This window comes from Mya arenaria, chromosome 11 (genome assembly GCF_026914265.1).
Source record: "Mya arenaria isolate MELC-2E11 chromosome 11, ASM2691426v1".
Taxonomy (NCBI): Eukaryota; Metazoa; Mollusca; class Bivalvia; order Myida; family Myidae; genus Mya; species Mya arenaria.
The window spans coordinates 67,271,452-67,291,174 of record NC_069132.1 but is presented as its reverse complement, the minus strand read 5'-3'; the positions used below and the strand labels follow the sequence as shown (position 1 = coordinate 67,291,174).

The 19,723-nt window shown below is 34.0% G+C and overlaps 1 protein-coding gene across 1 annotated transcript; it reads left to right on the top strand.

Moving 5' to 3' along the window:
- The first annotated feature begins 381 nt into the window (after window positions 1-381).
- Window positions 382-2,557, top strand: LOC128207119 (uncharacterized). The gene is made up of 3 exons (XM_052909874.1): window positions 382-510; window positions 762-1,175; window positions 1,429-2,557. Exons 1-3 carry the CDS (start codon window positions 402-404, stop codon window positions 1,941-1,943), a joined length of 1,038 nt encoding a protein of 345 aa, XP_052765834.1. The 5' UTR covers window positions 382-401; the 3' UTR covers window positions 1,944-2,557.
- Window positions 2,558-19,723: the final 17,166 nt, after the last annotated feature.

The following is a 19,723-nucleotide window of genomic DNA, read 5'->3' as shown; positions in this document are numbered from 1 at the left end:
TGTTTGTGTCAATACTTATGTTATGGAATGTACGAACGTAATCTTAAATAGTCATTAAGAGCATCATTCAGATATGTAACAGTATACTCTGAAACTGCAAGATAATACAACTTTTTTGACGTTTGCATCACTTGAAACAAAAGGTATATATTTGGCGTTGGTTTAAATAAATATGATATCAAAACTGCCATATTTTTGGTATTACAACCTGGAATAAGTTGAATGACGACATATTGCAAGACATTTTTTTTCAATGTTGTTTACTATTTAATTACTGTTTCGTCATCGGTTGATCACACATATTTGCACCATATGAAAAAGGTTGTATAAATATTCTATAAAGGTGAAAACATACTTTCTATTGTTTAAATTGCAGGTTTATCCGTCAGCAGAATAACCGCATGGAACCAGGCAGTATATTTCCAGATGGCGTCCCACCAACGCAACAACCATCTGGGTCTCGGAGACGGCACAGCTCCAATATGAATGTGTATGCCGACATCAATGAAGGTACGTATCGATTTATCCAATTTTATCAAGTTTAACTTCAAACATAATGTAAATGTGTGTGCTTAATTCTCTCAAATATTTAAATCTTAGTACGTTCGCGTTGTAACGAACCATTTTTTTGCCGTAAAGACTGCTTTCTGTAATATACAGGGATACATATGAAAATAAAATGAATGCGTTTTCATGATGTTAATTGCAGATATTACTTATTTTAGAACGGTTATCAGGTTGTTGTTTCATTTTTATTATAGAAACCATGGAAAATTATCATTACATCTGTGAGCAAAACTCACCAGATCAGTATGACGAAATCAACGTCACAAACTATGACCGCGATATCGAAATCGTGCCTTCAAAAGAATTTACGGACGAAAGTATTTCTGGACGGAGCGTAGCAAAGTCTGAAGGCAAAAATGTTTTTGACAGTGCTGAAGAAACGGTGCGGGGCGTCACAGAATTTAATGGTGATATTGATCAGGTGTGTAAGTCAGACAGTACGAGCGGAGTAAATCCCAAACGTAGCGACATGAAATCTAATAGCAACAATGAACTTGTGGGCACGAACGATATTTTGGACCTTGAAGCACATTGCCAAACAACCAAGGCCGAAAACAGGCAAATGCAAGCTGCTAAATATTGCAACGAGGGAGAGGACATCAACGAAGGTACGTATCGATTTATCCAATTATATCCAGTTTAACTTCAAACATGATGTAAATGTGTGTGCTTAATTCTCTCAAATATTTAAATATTAGTACGTTCGCGATGTAACGAAACCGTTTTTTGTTGCCGTAAAGCATGCTTTTATGTAATATACAGGGATATATATGATTTTTTTAAATGCGTTTCCATGATGCTAACTGCAGATATTACTTATATATGAACGGTTACCAGGTTGTTGTTTCATTATTATTATAGAAACCATGGACTATTATCATTACGTCTGTGAGAAAAACTCACCAGATCACTATGACGAAATCAACGTCACAAACTATGACCGCGATACCGAAATCGTGCCTTCAAAAGAATTTACGTACGAAAGTATTTCTGGACGGAGCGTAGCAAAGTCTGAAGGCAAAAATGTTTTTGACATTACTGAAGAAACGGTGCGGGGCGTCACAGAATTTAATGGTGATCTTGATCAGGTGTGTAAGTCAGATAGTACGAGCGGAGTAAATCCCAAACGTAGCGACATGAACTCTAATAGCAGCAATGAACTTGTGGGCACGAACGATGTTTTGGACCTTGAAGCACATTGCCAAACAACCAAGGCCGAAAACAGGCAAATGCAAGCTGCTAAACATTGCAACGATGATGAAAACATATTTGGTGATTTAGGACAATTTCAAGTGGATTATATTCATGCTATTGCGAGTGAATGTGAACTGCTTGATAATAAATTAGATCATCAAACGGTACAGTCTTCCCTATAAATGACTTAAAACAGTGTTATTAATGTATAAACGTGTATTCACGATATAATGCCTATTAGAACTATTTATCATATACTATAGTTGTCGTAGTTCTAGGTTTTGTAAATATGACGTATGGACAATTAAATGGCTTTGTATTTTCGCGTATGCCTGCGTGTAAGACGTTTACATGAGATATTCAACATTGGAGTGTAAATATGACGTATGAAATATCAAATGGTCATATTCTTTAACATTTCTTTTTCTTTTTTGTGTTTAAAATAACTTGCATGATTTATGTCGGACTTTTTAGCATTGCTCATCGTCTACAAACGTAAAAGTTATACTATTAAGTTTAAAGATAGTTGATTATGTGTCAGCCACGCATCCAAGCTACCTTGGTACCCTAGGTACTCGATCCGCACCATGGTACTACCGTAAATTGCAAAATAATTGTAATGGATATATTACACGGAAAACAAGGGTTAAACTGGACAGATCCATGTATGACAAGTAATCCGCGTAAATACATGAACTCTCACTGTAATATTATTAAATTCTGTACTTCTTCTCGCAGTACTTTAGCTGTCAAACAAATGGTTGAGAACATTGAACTATATTGGTAATATCTTCGCAAAAAGACGCCGTATTAAGCATGTGATAAAAAGATCTGACACAAGTCATTAAATACAAGATTTTATTAAAATTGTCAGATCCTATATGTATTGAATTTGATAAACATTTGTTTGACTTCGCTTTATTGGAATGTGTGAAATAAATGCTTGTATTTTTTAACATTTGTTGTTTTATTTATTAAACCAAAATAACCTGATAGAAAATCTGAATTATGATGTTTAATAAAAGACACTACTTATAAACAATTTAAAAACTACATACCACAAAGTGTTTTTTAGAAAAAAATTTCTTGAAGTAGTGGTTCTTGGAAAACTAAACGCTTCTTCATATGCTATTGTTTTATTATGATAAATATATTTGTATACAAAGAATTTGGAACAGTCAAACTTTCAACACTTTATTGATAATATGGATGAGATTGTAAAGAAAAATGCTAGAAGACATGTTACAAACGACGAAATATTACCTGTTACAGAGACATTCAACAGAACATCATACCATTTGAGGATTATGTTTGCGAGAAAATAAAAAAATGGCAAACTTAAATACTTTATTTAGGGTAGGTATTGAAATTGTTGTGTTTGTTATCTTACTCAATCATTTTACAAGGACACCAAAAGACATAAAGATAAGGTGTTCCAATTACATTTTTGTAATCCAAAGGTGAATCAGACAGTATTTGTTTCAAACAATTTATTAAAAAAGATCTTTACAATTTTACATTTGAGAAACCTTTTGATTTTATTTATTTAGACAAACCAAGAATGTGAGTGAAAGGAAACTGTTATGGAACAATATAATATAATGGAGTTGTAAAATGATATTTCCGGAGAAACACAAAGCAACCAGATAACAAAAAGTACACCAACTATTTTTAAACACGACACTATTAGACTTCGTTAAAAAGCAAATGATGATATTACAAAGCATGAAACAAATATACAATATATCATATTGCTTACTTAGAAAACACAAGGTATTGTAAACAATCAAATAGACGGGTAAGTTAAAGCGTACAAGTATCCTAAAATAATCTTACAAAGCTGATGAAAAGGAGTTACTTGAAACCCCCCACAAATAAACACTTGAATGGAATCCGTTATGAAACATTTACAGAAAATAACAAACTAATAAGTTGGCACAGATGATTAAGAAATACTTTCAAACCAGGTTCGTATTAAGCGCAATGATCACTATAAATCTTTGGACACAACAGTGAAAACTAATGACTTCTAAAACTTAAGAGGTTGATGAATCGGTTAGAACTAACGAAAGGGATTAGGAACACTCCATGCAATTGTTCGTGCACAAAAGGACGCAATAGGTTAATTGATTTTACTTAAAGACAAACTATTAGCTAAAAAAAAGAAATTATAAATATTAGTGAAAATATAGCTTTGGATGTTGCAGGCATGAGGTTCAGCGAAATGGTTTGACATTCTGCAAGAATTTTGGAGTATGAAATAGATGACCAAACAATTATAAGTATGAATATAGAGGATATTCTTAGTGATTAGCTGGAAAAATTCAAGGTGAAATGTATTCAATGTATGGGCTTTATAAAATAATGGGTGCAAATTACAATAAGACTGTGATTTAATCCTTAATTAAATATCACACCGGTATAGTATCAAATAATATCTTTGACAGTTGCAAAGGCAGGTGATAAAATGGAGAAATATGCTATAAAAAGCAGTAGAAAAACTAGAGTCACTTAAAGCATTGCAAGCAGCATAAGCAACGCAGGCAAAGCCAACAGGAGATATAGAAATAAAAGAATTATCTAAGAAAAAATAAACATACACACCTACTTTGACAGACTTCGGGCATTAAAAGCGAACAGGGTAATCCAATATAGGGTTAATACATCTTTTTGAGGTCGTTACCATCTGCAAAGGCCCGCAAAATGGTTTACAGCCAGAGTGCGTAGCACACCATGAGTATTTTTTGTTTTTAAAAAGCTGTTAAATATCACGAAAATGCAAAAACAGTTAGTTCAAAACAACCTACATAATAGGTTCTTGTGTGACGTTACGAGCGATGTTCTAGAAAAAGTTTTACATTAAGCTCGATAAGGGCCGCAACATAACTTGACAGTTCCATTTTTGTTTTACGCCATGTTTTTCAGTGTTCAGTCGATTGGAAAGTGTTTTTTTAAATTGACTGTATTACTTTATTTATATACAATTTCTATCAGGTATTCGATTAATTACCGTTAATTTTACTTTTAACATCTATATGTTTTGAAAACTAATTTAATTTAATGATTTCGATGTTAATTTTCTATCAATATTTTCTGTTTTACCTCGTCTTTAAAACAATTCACGTGAATAAAAATACCATCAATTTATATACTTAAGACACCGTATAGAATAATATTATTACTTAAATATTGTTTCAACATGTCATCTAAAATGAAAACTTTAAGTCAAACACTTATTGTACAAATGTGAGTCTGTACCAGCTGAGGCTCAATGATGTGGGCGCGTATGGCTCCCATGGCTTCCATCTTCTCTTCTTTAGTAACGGCGTTGGTGACCTGCTGTCCCATTTTCTCGCATGTTTCGCACATATCATCTCTTGGCTTTGCAATTTTTATATGAGGGACGCATGATTGTTTTAAATGCAGACAATTTTATTTGCCGTACTTTTTTGTCTCTGCATACACTACTGTAGTCTTTATGGAGTGCAGCTTCGTTGTATCGGACGGAAAAAACACTGTAGGCAGGTTGAAATTTACTGGATACCCTTCTCCTCAGCCTGATTCAATATGAATTGGAACATGCGCTGAACATCATCGAAAATGAAATAGAAAATGTCTGCATGCACACAACACTGTCGTTTACGTGTAACTATGTTCTGGCCCGCATCCGCTTTTTGTCTCGTTTCTTTTTAACAGAATCATACTTTTCGGCACTTAGAACGCCCATGGGAAATAGATCTATTTCTTCCTTTGATTTCTTCTTACTTTATAGAACCACGCAATACACCTCATTTAATGTAAAATGTGTCTGACATCGTTTTTTGCATTATTTTATTTGTCAATTTTAACAAAATCCGCATTATTGTGATTAAATAATCCTTCAATGGTTATTTTTTGCTCATCGTTTACTAAAATTGACAGAACAAACTGTTATTTCTAGCCATATTCAGTATGATGATATTCAAAAGAATGGCTGTTCGAGCACCAAAATGGAGCCAGATTTTTCGCGCAAGAGTTTTCCAATGGGATTTAATAGGATAGAGCGTTTATACACATGCTAGTTATAAAATACATTATAAAAAATTGTTTCAATATAAAATGACCATCCTTTGAAAATGTCCAATAACAGAAGTTATAATCTGTGTCACGTTTGAAGCAATTTAAAAACATTAAACATTAAGGGTTCTGTACACCAGATTGGCACCAAAACATGTTTTTTCCTGTAACTAATCTCAGGACAATTATACAATAAAATGTTTTACTCTTTGATATTATAATTGTAAAAAATACCAAAATGTAAAAAAAAAATCGAGTCGGAGACCGGGTTCGAATTTGCAAATTGCAGTCCAGTGTTGTATCCACTGTGCTACGAAGGCTTACCCTAAGCGCTCGAAATATTTAAGCTATATACTTAACTTGGTAATATCACGTGATAACATCGACTAGCCAATCACGCATTGTTTAGATATGCAAGAAAAAATATCAATCATGTTTTTCCGGTGCGGATCGAAAAATCCGGCCCTCGGGCACGCTGCGTATTCGTAGACATTCCTAGTAATCTTTTTTTTAATGGAAAAAATACGAAAATCCTGCGAAAAATAAATTGATTGTAAACTATGTGGTACTTAAGTTTCAGTGCATTGTACATATCGATACCAAGTTAAGATCAGGTTTCGAAAATTTTCTCTCTTTTTTCGCTATTTTATCACACGGAGTACAGTCCCTTTAAGATACATTTTCACGAAAGAAACACCACCAATACAATCTATGAAATGTTCCTATTGGCCTGGGCTAAAGACTTCACATTTAAGAACATTTCCAGGCAACAGTTGTTAACACTTTGTTTTATTATCTGTTATTTGAGCCCCTAAATATCAGTTATCTTACAACATCTGAAAGCATTCCAACAAACTAGCTATTCACTCGGATATGGGTTAAGATTGTTTATATTTTTGAGCTATAATACTCCACAGGTACTGAATTTAACTGATAAGCCATCCCCCTTTATAGCTCATTTACATCCGATAGTCTGATCGGTAGTTTGAGGTTTAAGTGGCTTCGTTACTTTATATATGACTTAACATCTTAAAAGGGGACGGACTGCGTTTAGAGCTACCAACTGGCCAACCTATAGTCATTGTGCCCTGGTGGTATTCTTTGAAGTCCCAGTTTGAAATCTGCTAGGATTGAAATGAGAGCTGTTTTGAATCCATCTCAGTTATAAATAGGTACAAGAAAAACTGTGATACAAAGTATCACAGCGGGCCCACAAACACATCTACCATGTAAATATTTTGAAGTTGGTGATGGCTGATGTCGAGTCAAGGCTATGAAGGAATTAAAAGATAACTAATTTGGTAAAAGATTAGTCTATGCACAACTACAGTTTATATTAAACATTTCTTCCAGGTTCCAGTACAACTATAAGTTTTACAGGGGACAAAGTTTGGTGACATACAGACAGCACTAAATCAATATGTCTCTTGCTTACTCGGGAAAAGACATAAATAAGGCAAACCAAAGTTACAGTTCTTGCACAAGCACAGTTGTAACAATACTTTTTATATTTTGGTACCCATTTGTATATTCAGTTCTCGGGACATTTAGTTACTTATATTTTAAAAATAAGTTTCAATAACATATTAGTTAAATCACTATGTAAATTGACACTAACTTGACAATGCATCAGAGTCAAGTTTTCATAAAAGTGGTCAGTAACTTATCAATACGGCAGTATCGAGTTTCCCTAAAGCATACATTGGTCAGCTAAGAAATTGGTCAATAAATTCTCAATGAGGCAGTAATTGGTCATCTATATGCATTGGACCATGAAATGTAATGGCCATACAACAATTCAACACCCCGAGGGGCTTTGTGCGAAATGTGACAACACGCCTTTGAGGCTTAATGGACTATACAAGTTAATGAACAAATAATAAATAAAAATGAAAAGATAACACTTATTTAGCAATTAATGATTCATGCTTTATTTTTTACATCACATGAACATTTCATTAGCAACAGTTTGCCTTGTTTTCCACAAAACAACTTCGAAAATACAACAGATTAAAGAGAAATCTATTTCATTTAAAATGATCAATAATGAATTGGCAAACAACATTCTTTTGATCGTTCTTTTATGTAGTGCAGATAGTTTTCCACAAGTTGTGAGGCTAGCATTTAAAGCTACATTTACAATAAAATAATTGGTTCAAACAATTGTAAATGAAACACCTAAAAAAGTAATTTAATCGGTGATATCTTCTCATCTTTTCACCAAACCAGCAATTTAAAAAAAAACACACTCAATTCATTTCAATGAACTGCCATTTTCAATAAAAATACACAAACATCCGTCTTTATGTACACTTTAAGGAGTATATAAAATAAATTAAACAAAATAAATCTTAAAAGATCTTTAATTTCAAAACTTTGTTTTTCCTTCTTTGTCTATATGATCAGCAATCGGTCAGCAACTCTAATCTATTTCTATATCGTCAGCTAACTCGTCAGCACTTTAGTACGTGTCCAGAAACATTTCGAAAACAAACGTACGAAAGACAACTCTGTAAAAAAAAGACTGTGTCTACATTATTAATGTCAAAAGTAACATCGTTTATTTAATGACGAGACAACCATTATAGTAAGAACGACAACTCATGTATTAAAGGCAAAAATTGACTGTGTCTACATTTTCAGCTTCAAAGTACTTGATTTTTTTAGGAAAAAGAGACGCATATTTTCAACCAAGTTCTTAAGTCTCCATAAACCTTTTACTCACCACGTATTAAATATAGCGGGCCGCTGCGCAATAACAAGTAAATGAGTATTGCTAACAGGAGAATAGACCACTATCGGATGTAATGGTAGTTATAAACGATTTCAGCTTAGTAACATTTCTTAAAACGTTTTTGTTGCTATAGCATGAACACGTTTTTAGTCTTCAAACAAACAACTGTTTCGATTTTTTTTTCAATTTTGATATATGTTTGAAGAATACATGTTTGAACAAAAAGTTTTCACACGAAACATTAAGTGCTCCAAGTTTTAATCTCCAGTCGACTATTATTCCTTTTTGGCCCTCTTTCCACACACCAGGTTTGATGAAATACTTTTTAAAACATGCCAACATCGAGTAAAACGTGATATTTCCATTATTTTCGCTGCCGTAGCAGCCACAACTTTTGTTCCACAAAAGGAATTACATTGTATGGACAGTGTGCTTTTGACTCTCCATCAACATACAGTTCAAAGAAGGTAGTTTTTATCATTTTGTACTTGTCTTAATATCCAGTCAAAATGTGGTATGTTTACTATTTTCTACAGAGTTAATAAAATAACGTGCATAATCTGCCAACTCATTTCGCGTACAACACATAACGATCCAGTAGCACTCATCCCCCTCCCTAAAATTGACGAAGTGAACTGTACATATCATTATGGTCTGGAACCACTCCCGGATATATATGGTCGTCATATTAACCTTAGCAAAAAATCGTTTTCTGATCAATATATGAAGAACGCTTGGGTCTAGAGACCTCGAAATTGGTAGACCTCCCTTAAACATTGCCAGTACCCTAACTGTCCATTCCGTCCTTCTCTATGCCAGGCTCATAAATCTAAAGCTTACGATTTAAGGTCACAAAAACGTGACGTCATGTTTAAACGATTTATACATGAACCAAATCTGTACTTTACATAGTCCCAATAGTGTCATGCACACACAACCGGTTTTATTTTTCAAATCATAAACTGATTAGCAAGCAATATGTATGACGTCATAAACACAATATCTTTTTTTATTTTGCAGTGTCGTCACGTGCCATGAATCAGCATCAAGACTTATACGTCTCGCACATCGTCTGAACAGACAAGGCGATACCCTCATAAAGGCTCACACGGACACACACCTGATGAAATAATGTTCTAGTTTCAGTTTAATCATGTCGTTATATATGTTACAGTTAACTTTCAGTGATGACGTCACGGCCCTGCTGAAAAGTGACTGATGGAAACGGTAACCTAGATTTGGAAATAGAGTGCTGTTTTATTAGCGTCATAAATGCACACACATTTTGGATTTCAGGCTTAGAAGAAGTTAAAATTACAATTCATCGATTTATAATAAAAGGCCGTTGTAGTGTATTATACTTATCAAACAATTAATATTTTCCTCATTTAGATTCCTTGTTTCATATAGTTTATAAAGATCATCCTTCGCCTATTGATCGCTCTACCACATTATTGAATGCCACAGGGTAATAAGTACACTTACTGGTAATGGCAAAAACATGCACGTATACCGGGTGTACAAACATACGAAATAACTGGTCATTCTAGAGATAGTTAAAACTAAATCTGATTTGAAACTTGTTTAGAAATATCAAAGTATCGTTCTCCCTATGCAGGCCTCATAACCATCATGTTCAGCATAATCTGAGTATGGCACTGGCACAAGAATCCGGTCACTAACAGTTGCTATAAATCGTTCATAGAAATGCTCTGAGAAATGCACCAGAATACACCATTTTTAAAAATGATGGGGACCCCCCTTCTAAACTAATCCCTTTGCCGCCCTAAATAAATTTGCGTTCCAACGCACCCGAATTATCGACAATACAATTGTTAATGTATCACTGTACAAATGCTCAGTAAACGGAAAGTGTTACTGTCTCTGAAGTATGTTTGTCAAACCCCTTCCATACACACTGTTTTTTTTACATATTTTTAAAACAATAGGAGAAATGTAAAACCATAGTTTAGGGTTTGTAAATATTTAACCTTTTGCTTTTGTGATGTTTAACACAACACTTACCAAACAAGGGAAGTAACTTTGACAATTAAGTATCTTTTAAAGTTAAACAACCATGTGTTTCATGTGCTGCGATATATACCTGTTGAGAGAGATTCATGATCACCTTTATGACACACTTGAATGGATTCCTTAAGAATTAGGCTTATGTTCTTTTTCAAATTTCTTAAAATAAGTGTGTGTGTGTGGGGGGGGGGGGGTGCTCTAAATTAAATTCGTATATAGCAAGCATTTAAAGATTACAAACCAGCAGCTACAAACATACATGCGTATGTTCTAATTAGTTTTTAAAAAATCACACTTGAATCTTCTCTTTTTAATGTTTGATGTAAAAAACTGAGGAGTAGCCTACTTCATACGTAGGTACCATTATGTATGTTTTATTAAACAGGACACACAGTGCAATGATCCAAGGCAGGAGTAAATGTATTTTGAGTCGAAAGGCAGCAACAATACAACATCATTTTCTTTCCAACCACAATCGAAACTTCGTGTATCCTTGATTAGAGAATTAACTTCCCCTCAAACACATAGAATATTGTTAAAATGTTAGTCATACTAGCTAACAATTATAAAAGGAAATGCATTAAAACAAGCATTTTATGAAACTAATCGCATAACAATTGAGGCCGGAGAAAGTATTTTTAGTATTGCAGGCACATTTAAACTTCGGAGGGAGCGCGATTTCATTTTTCACTAGTTTGCTAACTCAACCTTTTGTACGTTCGTCCGTTCGTTAATTCGTACGAATGTTCATTCGTGTTTTTTTTACTGTATGTTTGTTAAAGGTAATTAGCCGACCAGCTACTAACTCATAAGAATTTAAGCATTTAACTTTTGATTCTTTATTTACAAGGAAGACAATGCCTTCCTAATGAGATTTATTTCCACTAAAAGATGAAAAACCTGTCAATTCTCTATTCCAAGATTGACTTGTTGAATGGATGTCTTGTAAAAAGATTATATCATAATTTTTCGACTATTAAATATGTAAATACTTGTAGGCGTTTTTGCTTATTGCCGAGTCCTTAAGTGTTCATAGTACAGAACGTGATATTCATTGTTTAAGGATTGAAAACATGTGTAATACTTTCTTAGGAATTGACCAGTTGTCTCTCAAAAACATAGGATTGAAAAATAATTGTGGCATTTGATCTATATTTGCCAGTGAAGAAAATTAATGAAATAAATAGCTTTGTCAAGCTTATGAGTAAATGATAAAGTTCGTGACAGACAGATAATTTTCAAAGTGATGTGTTTAATGTTTTTTGAAATTATGCATTAGCGTCATTGCAATATCATTTAACCAAAATTCAGTATGAAAACATGGTATCAATAATGCTATGTTTTAGCGCGATTGTAAGAACATATTATTTTTCGAATTATTAAAGAGATATACACAATGAATACATACAGCAGTCGTCACATGAACACTAATATAACTCACAATAACTATTGATTTCGAACAAGTGTAAGATTAATTGAATAATCGTGTAATTCTATCTATATAATATTTTCATTTGCTTGTGTAACTTGTCAAAAAGCGTCAAAACATTTAAAATAAATCATTTTCATATGATACATATTAAGATATAGTTTAGTCAAAAAGGTTAAACCACTTCCAAAGCTACCAAAATATAACACTCCTTTCACGTGTCAACATATATGCTCTAGCACAATTTACCAGTCACTAAGTATCCTAAGATAATCTATTGACATTATATTTTTTTAGTACATAACCGCACATGGTTGAATTGTCTAATGAGTAACTATAATGATCGTACTCATTATAATAATGTATGGCGTATTCGACTGGTCATATTTATCGTTAATCATATTACACAATCTACATGCAAAGCATTGTGTATATATGGCTGTAATTCACTAATATATATCTGACTCAGTATGCATTCTAAAAGAATATCCCTTTAGTAAACCTATTATATCAAATAATTATCAGTAGATGTCAGAAAAAGAACTTGATAAAAACAAATTCTTTTATCAGGGATACTTAATTTATGGTAATAAATCTAACTTCTAAATGGTTTTCCGTAAAAACGAAATAAAAACCAGATAGGTTAGGATCTCCGCTGTACTGGATGTGGTATTTATAAACCATGAAGTATTTCAGTAAGCATTTGGAGTTTTAATTATCAAACTCAAAGGGCTTGGTGCGGTTAGCTTGGAAAAATGGCCTATCATAGATTTTCACGATATTTACCATGATGAAAGTGCATTCCCTTCACATAATGGGCATGTGTTTTTTTAATGAATCGGACTATTATTAATTAAGATATGATTAAATTACAAGACCAATCAAATGTCAAATAAAAAGCCGACGTCGACGTCTTTTCGCGTATGGTTTTATCGTTGACGTTGTAACGTCGTACTAAATGCATGTCAAAACTAGAGTTAATAATTGATTAATACAATATTTTACCATCTACCATCGGCTTGTGCATAAACTGCTGTTAATGAAATTAATAAAATATCAACACGCACGTACTCGTTGCAGTACGTGCGTGAATTATAATTGAGTGCGCTAAATCGCTTATAATATTTAAAAGAGATAATACTACATGCGTTCGTATAAAAGACAAACTTTTGAAAAAAACCTTTATGATTTTTACTTAGATTACTACAAAGGTGTTTAATTCAACCATTATTGTTATTATAATTTGATCGCATAAGTTTATATCGCGATCCACCAAGCGACATTTTATTTATGGCGCGTACACATTTCCACGTGCTTTATGCGCGTTCCGTACCTGAACGTAACTACTCGGTCATTTCCGTGACATGAAGAAGTTCTCTCCAAATTCGATAATGTTCCGAGTAACACGATTAAAATGTTTATACCGAGTTCTGAAGGTTATTTCCTAGCGATATACAAGAGTACTGTGTATTATTACTAATAGTAATATGTTAGTTTTAATAACTTTAAAGTTTATCATTAAGTGATCTAACTTTTACTTTGTCGTTAGTTTTACATGAACAAAGGTGGCGGCCACTCAGTTCTGTTTAACAGATTGTGTTACACATAGTTTTGCAAAAATAAGAATGTATAGGAAAATGAAGGTCATTGATGTGTATGATTGTTTAAATAAATCGTAATACTTTCCCACGTTTAAACGATAGAAGGGAAAAACCATTGCGGGAGCTTTTATGTAAAAAAGCAACAACAACAGGTCATTTAAATGTGGTATTTCATTCGACTTTTTGGGTAAAAAAAACCCCTTAAAGTACAAATAAGTGCATATTCGTTATATTTATAGCATCTAATTATGGCATACATGCATATATATATACAGTAATGCGTTAACATATTTCAGCATTTATAAACAATACACACGAATCAAATCATATCAGTTATAACACAATGAAACATGAGTTATTTTGCGTAATCCATGAGTATGAATATATATAGCAAAGCCATCAGATAAGCAATTACTAGTTCATTATATTAACAAATCATTCCATGAAACAGTTGATCAAATAAAATGAAGAACAACAACATTTTTTGCGTAGTCGTTTAAGGAAGATAGCGTTCAAGAACAATTTAATCGACGTAAGAATCTTTATTCTTCGCCCCTTGTCGCAGCATCCTTTATGTACGAGCTGAAGTCTGTTGGCCATACAACGTTCTCATGACGACCGACACCCAAGTACCAAATCACGCTGGCAACGTGGGAACACGTCCCAACCACGCGTGCACCTGCCTTACACAAGCAATACCATGCCGTTACGTTTCTATGGTCGTGTTCTACCCAGCATTTGTATTTCAAAGCAGACGAGTGACGGCTTTGGAGCTGAGCCTGGAGTAGACCGGGGACGAGTTTGGATAGTGATAACTTGTAATCTTTGTTTGTTTCCATGTGCTCTTGTGTGTAAGATTTAGCCAGTTTTATTGTATATATCCCTAAAGTTATCTCTCTTACGGCCTCTTCTGTTAGCTTAGCTTAGGGAATCCAAGGAATTCATATGCTCTAATTTCGGTGGTACATTTTTTTCCAAGTTGTTTTGATTCATTTAAAGAATCAATTTTCAATTTCAGGTCGTTATGCCGTTTTGAAAGTTGGAAAAGATGAGTTCCAAGAGCAATGTCCGAGACTGGGTCTTCTGTATGCGAAAGTTGGCCTTTATACTTATTGCATAACGCGCATACTATTCTTACAAATTCCCCTATTGAAGGCAAATAAGATGCTGGGAGTGTTTTGTCCAAGAGCCTCCATTGTTTGAGTCTAGCATTTGCAGATTCAACTACCCACCGCACTTTTGTTACCAGTCGGGACTCGTTAGCTTCAGTCGTCCCAAGTTGTTTGTTGCCCTTTGGCAAAAATGAAGGCATTTTGGCATCAATACCCATTTTTTCTAGTACGTCTAATGAGTCCCGGAAACCTCGACCCACAACAAAAATATCGCCATTATGTACCCAGTCCTTGACCATTTCAACGTTGTTTTCTAAAACAGTGTTTAGAATACTTGCGTCGTTATTTTTGCCATCAGCGAGAAAAGGACCAAGGACGGACACGATGTACCCGGAAGTGGATACAATCATCATTGGTTTAACGAGAGACCGTTTCTTTTGAACACTGTATGTTCTTCTCTGGAACTTGTTGTTTGAACTTTTGTTAATGTATATGTATGTGCCGTCAAGGACCAATATTGCTGGTGGGCTGCACTCGTTTCTTCCAAATAAGGAAATAGCCAGCGGTCGTGTATATGACTGAATAACGTCTCGGCGGTCTATATGTTGAAATCCGACGAAGTGGGGGACAAAGTATTTCATTAGTTGCTTTCTAACCGAAACAATTGACCTCTGTACTTGACTCTTTGACAGGTTTAAAACAGTGCTGATCAATTTGTTAGACATTCCGGTTTTCACCTTCATAAGAAATACACCGAGTGTTGTTCGTTTGCTTTTTGATGACGAATTTTTACTTGTTTTTAGATAGCCGACAAGGTCATTAAATTGCTCCGGCAAAAGCCCCGTTAGGGTTACGTAATCCTCCGATGTCAGAGATCCATCGTCAAAACAGACACGATTGTGCTGAGCGGCTTTTGTTTTTTGCCTTAAATGTTCTAACAGGTTTGAAAGATCAGCATTGCTTATTGTCGTGACATTGCGAATTTTATCTTTTCCCTTGATCAATTGCAAACTGATGTCAGTCAGATATTTCCCACATATATGTTTGGGACAGCATCTAGCGCCGCTCGACAATAAAATATTTTGATCAATGAACAGTTGATGACGAGCGTCTTTTCGGACACGGACTAACTTTGGGCCTGGTTTATCGCAAATAAAACATCGCGAGTGCGTATACCCGGTACTTCGAATTGTCATAGTAACCTTTGTGGGCAGAACGGAATCATTAAGAACACAACCTTCATGGCGTTCATAAACATGTAAGTCAGTCCTAATAATTGGTTGCACAGGCATTTTATTGTCACGTTTGCACGCATAAAACTGTTGCCTGCACTTTCTGCAAGAAACCTCGTTCGTATCATTTTGCAAATGTACATGATACTTTTTAACAAAATAATCCCTCACATCCTGGTCTCTTATTCCTGACAATGGGACCCGCTCTTTAGGTTTTGTGCGTTTTGTGCAAATCACACACTTCAAATGATAATCCATCTGGACGCTCTCGACCTATAAAATAGAAAATAAACGTTCTGTAAGAAATATCAATTTATAGCAGAATCGCATTGATCGTATAGCAAAAAGGCACAGGCGCAATGTATTTGCTCTAATTTTCATCACGATTATCGTCTCATTTGTAAAAAAAAATGTTAGTTGTGTGCGACCTTTTTTGGCGGGAAATCTGAAAACCTATGCCCTATTATGTATTGGTCATATACCAGGAAATTAATTGGAAAATACCAGAGGCGTGATCAGGAGGGCAAGATTTACGGGTGGCCGCGATTGCTTAGCTTCTGAACGTATAGAAACAATTTCCCCTTGTAGTACACATGCATGGTATATATATAAAAATCGCACTGTTAATTAGTTTGACAATTGCATAAAAGTGTGCCTAGATAAAATAAAGGTTAATTGTTATCGCCCACGGTATCATTTTTAGATGGTGGGTCGTTTTGATATTTTCATATATATTTTCAATTATGACTGGAGAAACGTTTTGTTTAACTAAATTATGTATATAACAATCGCTGACATTCGTACAGTATTTTGATGGATTTTAGTAACATGTTTGACCGTAAACCAAGTAATCAAACGCATGGGCGTTTGAGGATTTCACGTTGGGAGCAGGTGGCAATTTGGGCGTAAATTACGTGAGCAACTTTATGGCATGTGTCCGTCCATTTGAACCATAATTTATATGTAAGTTTTATAAGTATATTAGCTACATTTAGTCTGACCTTGTTAATTTAGAACTGCGTATTATAAAAATTAGTCTTCACCCGAAATTCTACGTTATTGACGACATTTTTATTATAATGAAAACTTGAAGCTTTACGATTGTAAGCAATGAGGGCGTACACCCCCACCCCCAACCCTACCACCAACCACTTCTCGTTTCGCTAGGAGTACATAGGAATATAACGTGTTTTCATTTGCGGGTGCACCCCCCCCCCCCCACACACACAAACAGCCTGCCTGTGCGAACGTACATAAGTACTATTTTAATAATGCATATCAAACTTCATTAAACATTTTATAAAATGTACGACGATCAGATATGTACATAACTGATTTGGTATTGGGAGCCGTTTCAACTATAACGGTCGTTGCAGTAGATATACTGTAATTAATTGAATTGTAATTGTTGAGGGCATAAACTACTAAATAGACACAGCAAATCTTGTGTATTATCGATGTATTTATTATTTAACGTATTGTTAATATCTTTTTAAAGAATTACACACTTCGATCATGAATTATAAAATAAACAGAAAGTCCTAAGTATTTTCTTTAATAGCGACTAGTTGAACATTTAAAAAAACTTAATGATTGAAAATAAACCAGTTTTACCCGTTTTGCCATTTATACAGTACAGGTTTTTGATGGAGATGGAACAGTAACAGTTGAATGTTGAACAGCTATATTGTACGGCTCAGCCATAAACGTGGGTAGCTAAAATCAATAATAACAAACATATAAGTTGAGTACATTCTAACCTTCAATAAACAACACATAGTTAATATTTATTACTCCCCCTTGACGTAACTTTTCCATGACACCTTATGTAAACAATGCATTTGACAGTCACCACGCAGACAACTTTTGCAAAATAAATACAATCCGCATGCAGTAAACTTTACATATTATATATTTCTGCACAGGTAATGAAATGTATATTTGTAATATATAGAAAAGTAAAAGTTTATGGCTTGCGCATACCTTTTATTTCTTGAAATACTGTCGATGTAACCGATTTTCGCGACTTTCGTGTACTTTGCGATTGATGACGTCACAAATATGACGTCATGCACGGTCGTATAGCAAAACAATGCACGAGTTTATTTTCGCAACATAATTGGCAATTATTTAAAACAAACTAATTATATATTTAAAAAAACATTTGTTTTTCATTATTTGAAGCTCAGAATTTATGTTAGTTTAGGCCATTTTAAATAACAAACCACACCAAGCCCTTTCATGGGATAATGGATTTTTTTTAAATATATCTTTTTGGCAGGTTTTTATTAAGCTGTTACGATTTGGTATATTCAATTGATATTTTTACACAGTGGTAGGTGCTGATATTGTTAGACCAATCGCCTGGCAGAGAGATGGATGGTTGCATGTAAGGAGGGATTGAGCAATCATATGAGCAACCATGTCTATGTACATTACTGTTTCAGATAGTGTCACCAAGATATACTAGTAAATTACATGGCACATTAAGTATCCCATCTTAGAAATACGTTTTTTCTACCAAGCTATAGTACTAAAATAAATAAGATGTTTTTACTAACTACACATTAATTACTATACCATGCTGAAATTCCCTACGTATATTTTGCTTCTTTCAACTCTGCTGTTTAAAATGCATTCTACTTAGTATATTTTGCTTTTATTTATATTGATGAAAGAACTAATCATTATACGGTGGTATGTAAAGAAGTGGAGCCGTGCGCGTCTGGACTCGCCGTACAGTCGAGATAACTAATAAATGTAATCATTGTATAATGTGATCTAATTCAACCTATTTTTTAATTGTCTGCATGGATATAAACGACTGTTGTAAATACCTTTTGCGTGTCTTACATTTTTTAAACACTACGCTTTTAACTCCAGGTCATCAGATCATTGTTATGTTTTGCTATCTTTTGTATGTTTATTATTCATGTCGGAAAATATCTTCCTTCGCATATATTTTTTGTTTTCATATTATACCAGACATTAAATAAAGATTATTGTATCTTGTATTTTAGGCATATGTTAACCAGTTAAGAATATGTGGACTGCTATTTTAGAACGAGGATGCATAATCGGTCAAACGAAAGTAGCATAGCGAAAGTCAACAACAATCGAGACATGCATGAATTGTAATACAATTAATTATCTTGCTTGGTGACCAGATCTTATATTGTTCAAACGCATTGATCTTGTGGCTCATATATTTATTTTGAACCTCGGAAGAGTGCACTTTATGATTCATCCTGTGACAAAATAACTTTGGTATTGTATTGAACTAAGACTAAGTATCATCATTTAACCGATGAGCATGCATTTTCGCATAACCAATTATTTGTACATGCATACTGATAGTCTTCTCCTATTGTTTTCTAAAAAAATGTATTGAATATAGAAATTGTAATAGCGTCTACAGATATTTGTGTGGAAAACTACAGAAACAAGCTCAGTAGCCAAAATATTAAACATAACCCCCGTTTAACGGCACAGGGAAAACCCCAAAGATATATAACACAAAAACAAAAAATCACAAACACGAAACATGGAACAACAGCACCAAACTCCACAAACAACACAACGCATATATACTACATAAAACTCTAGGTATGTTTATCAAGGGGTGTTAGGTACCGCATTGGAACGATCAGTAAAATGTAAATGATATTGTACTTATTACACTCTCCATCCACTCCGTAAATAATTATTTAAGTCAGAACATCAGAATTTTCCTTATAAACTGCGACTGAAACAAGGACGCAAATTCTAAG

Coding starts and splice junctions, on each gene's coding strand:
- LOC128207119 (XM_052909874.1), top strand. CDS start 402: ATGGAACCAGGCAGTATATTTCCAGATGGCGTCCCACCAACGCAACAA. Junction 511..761: donor GTATGCCGACATCAATGAAG/GTACGTATCGAT, acceptor TTTTTATTATAG/AAACCATGGAAAATTATCAT. Junction 1,176..1,428: donor GGGAGAGGACATCAACGAAG/GTACGTATCGAT, acceptor TTATTATTATAG/AAACCATGGACTATTATCAT.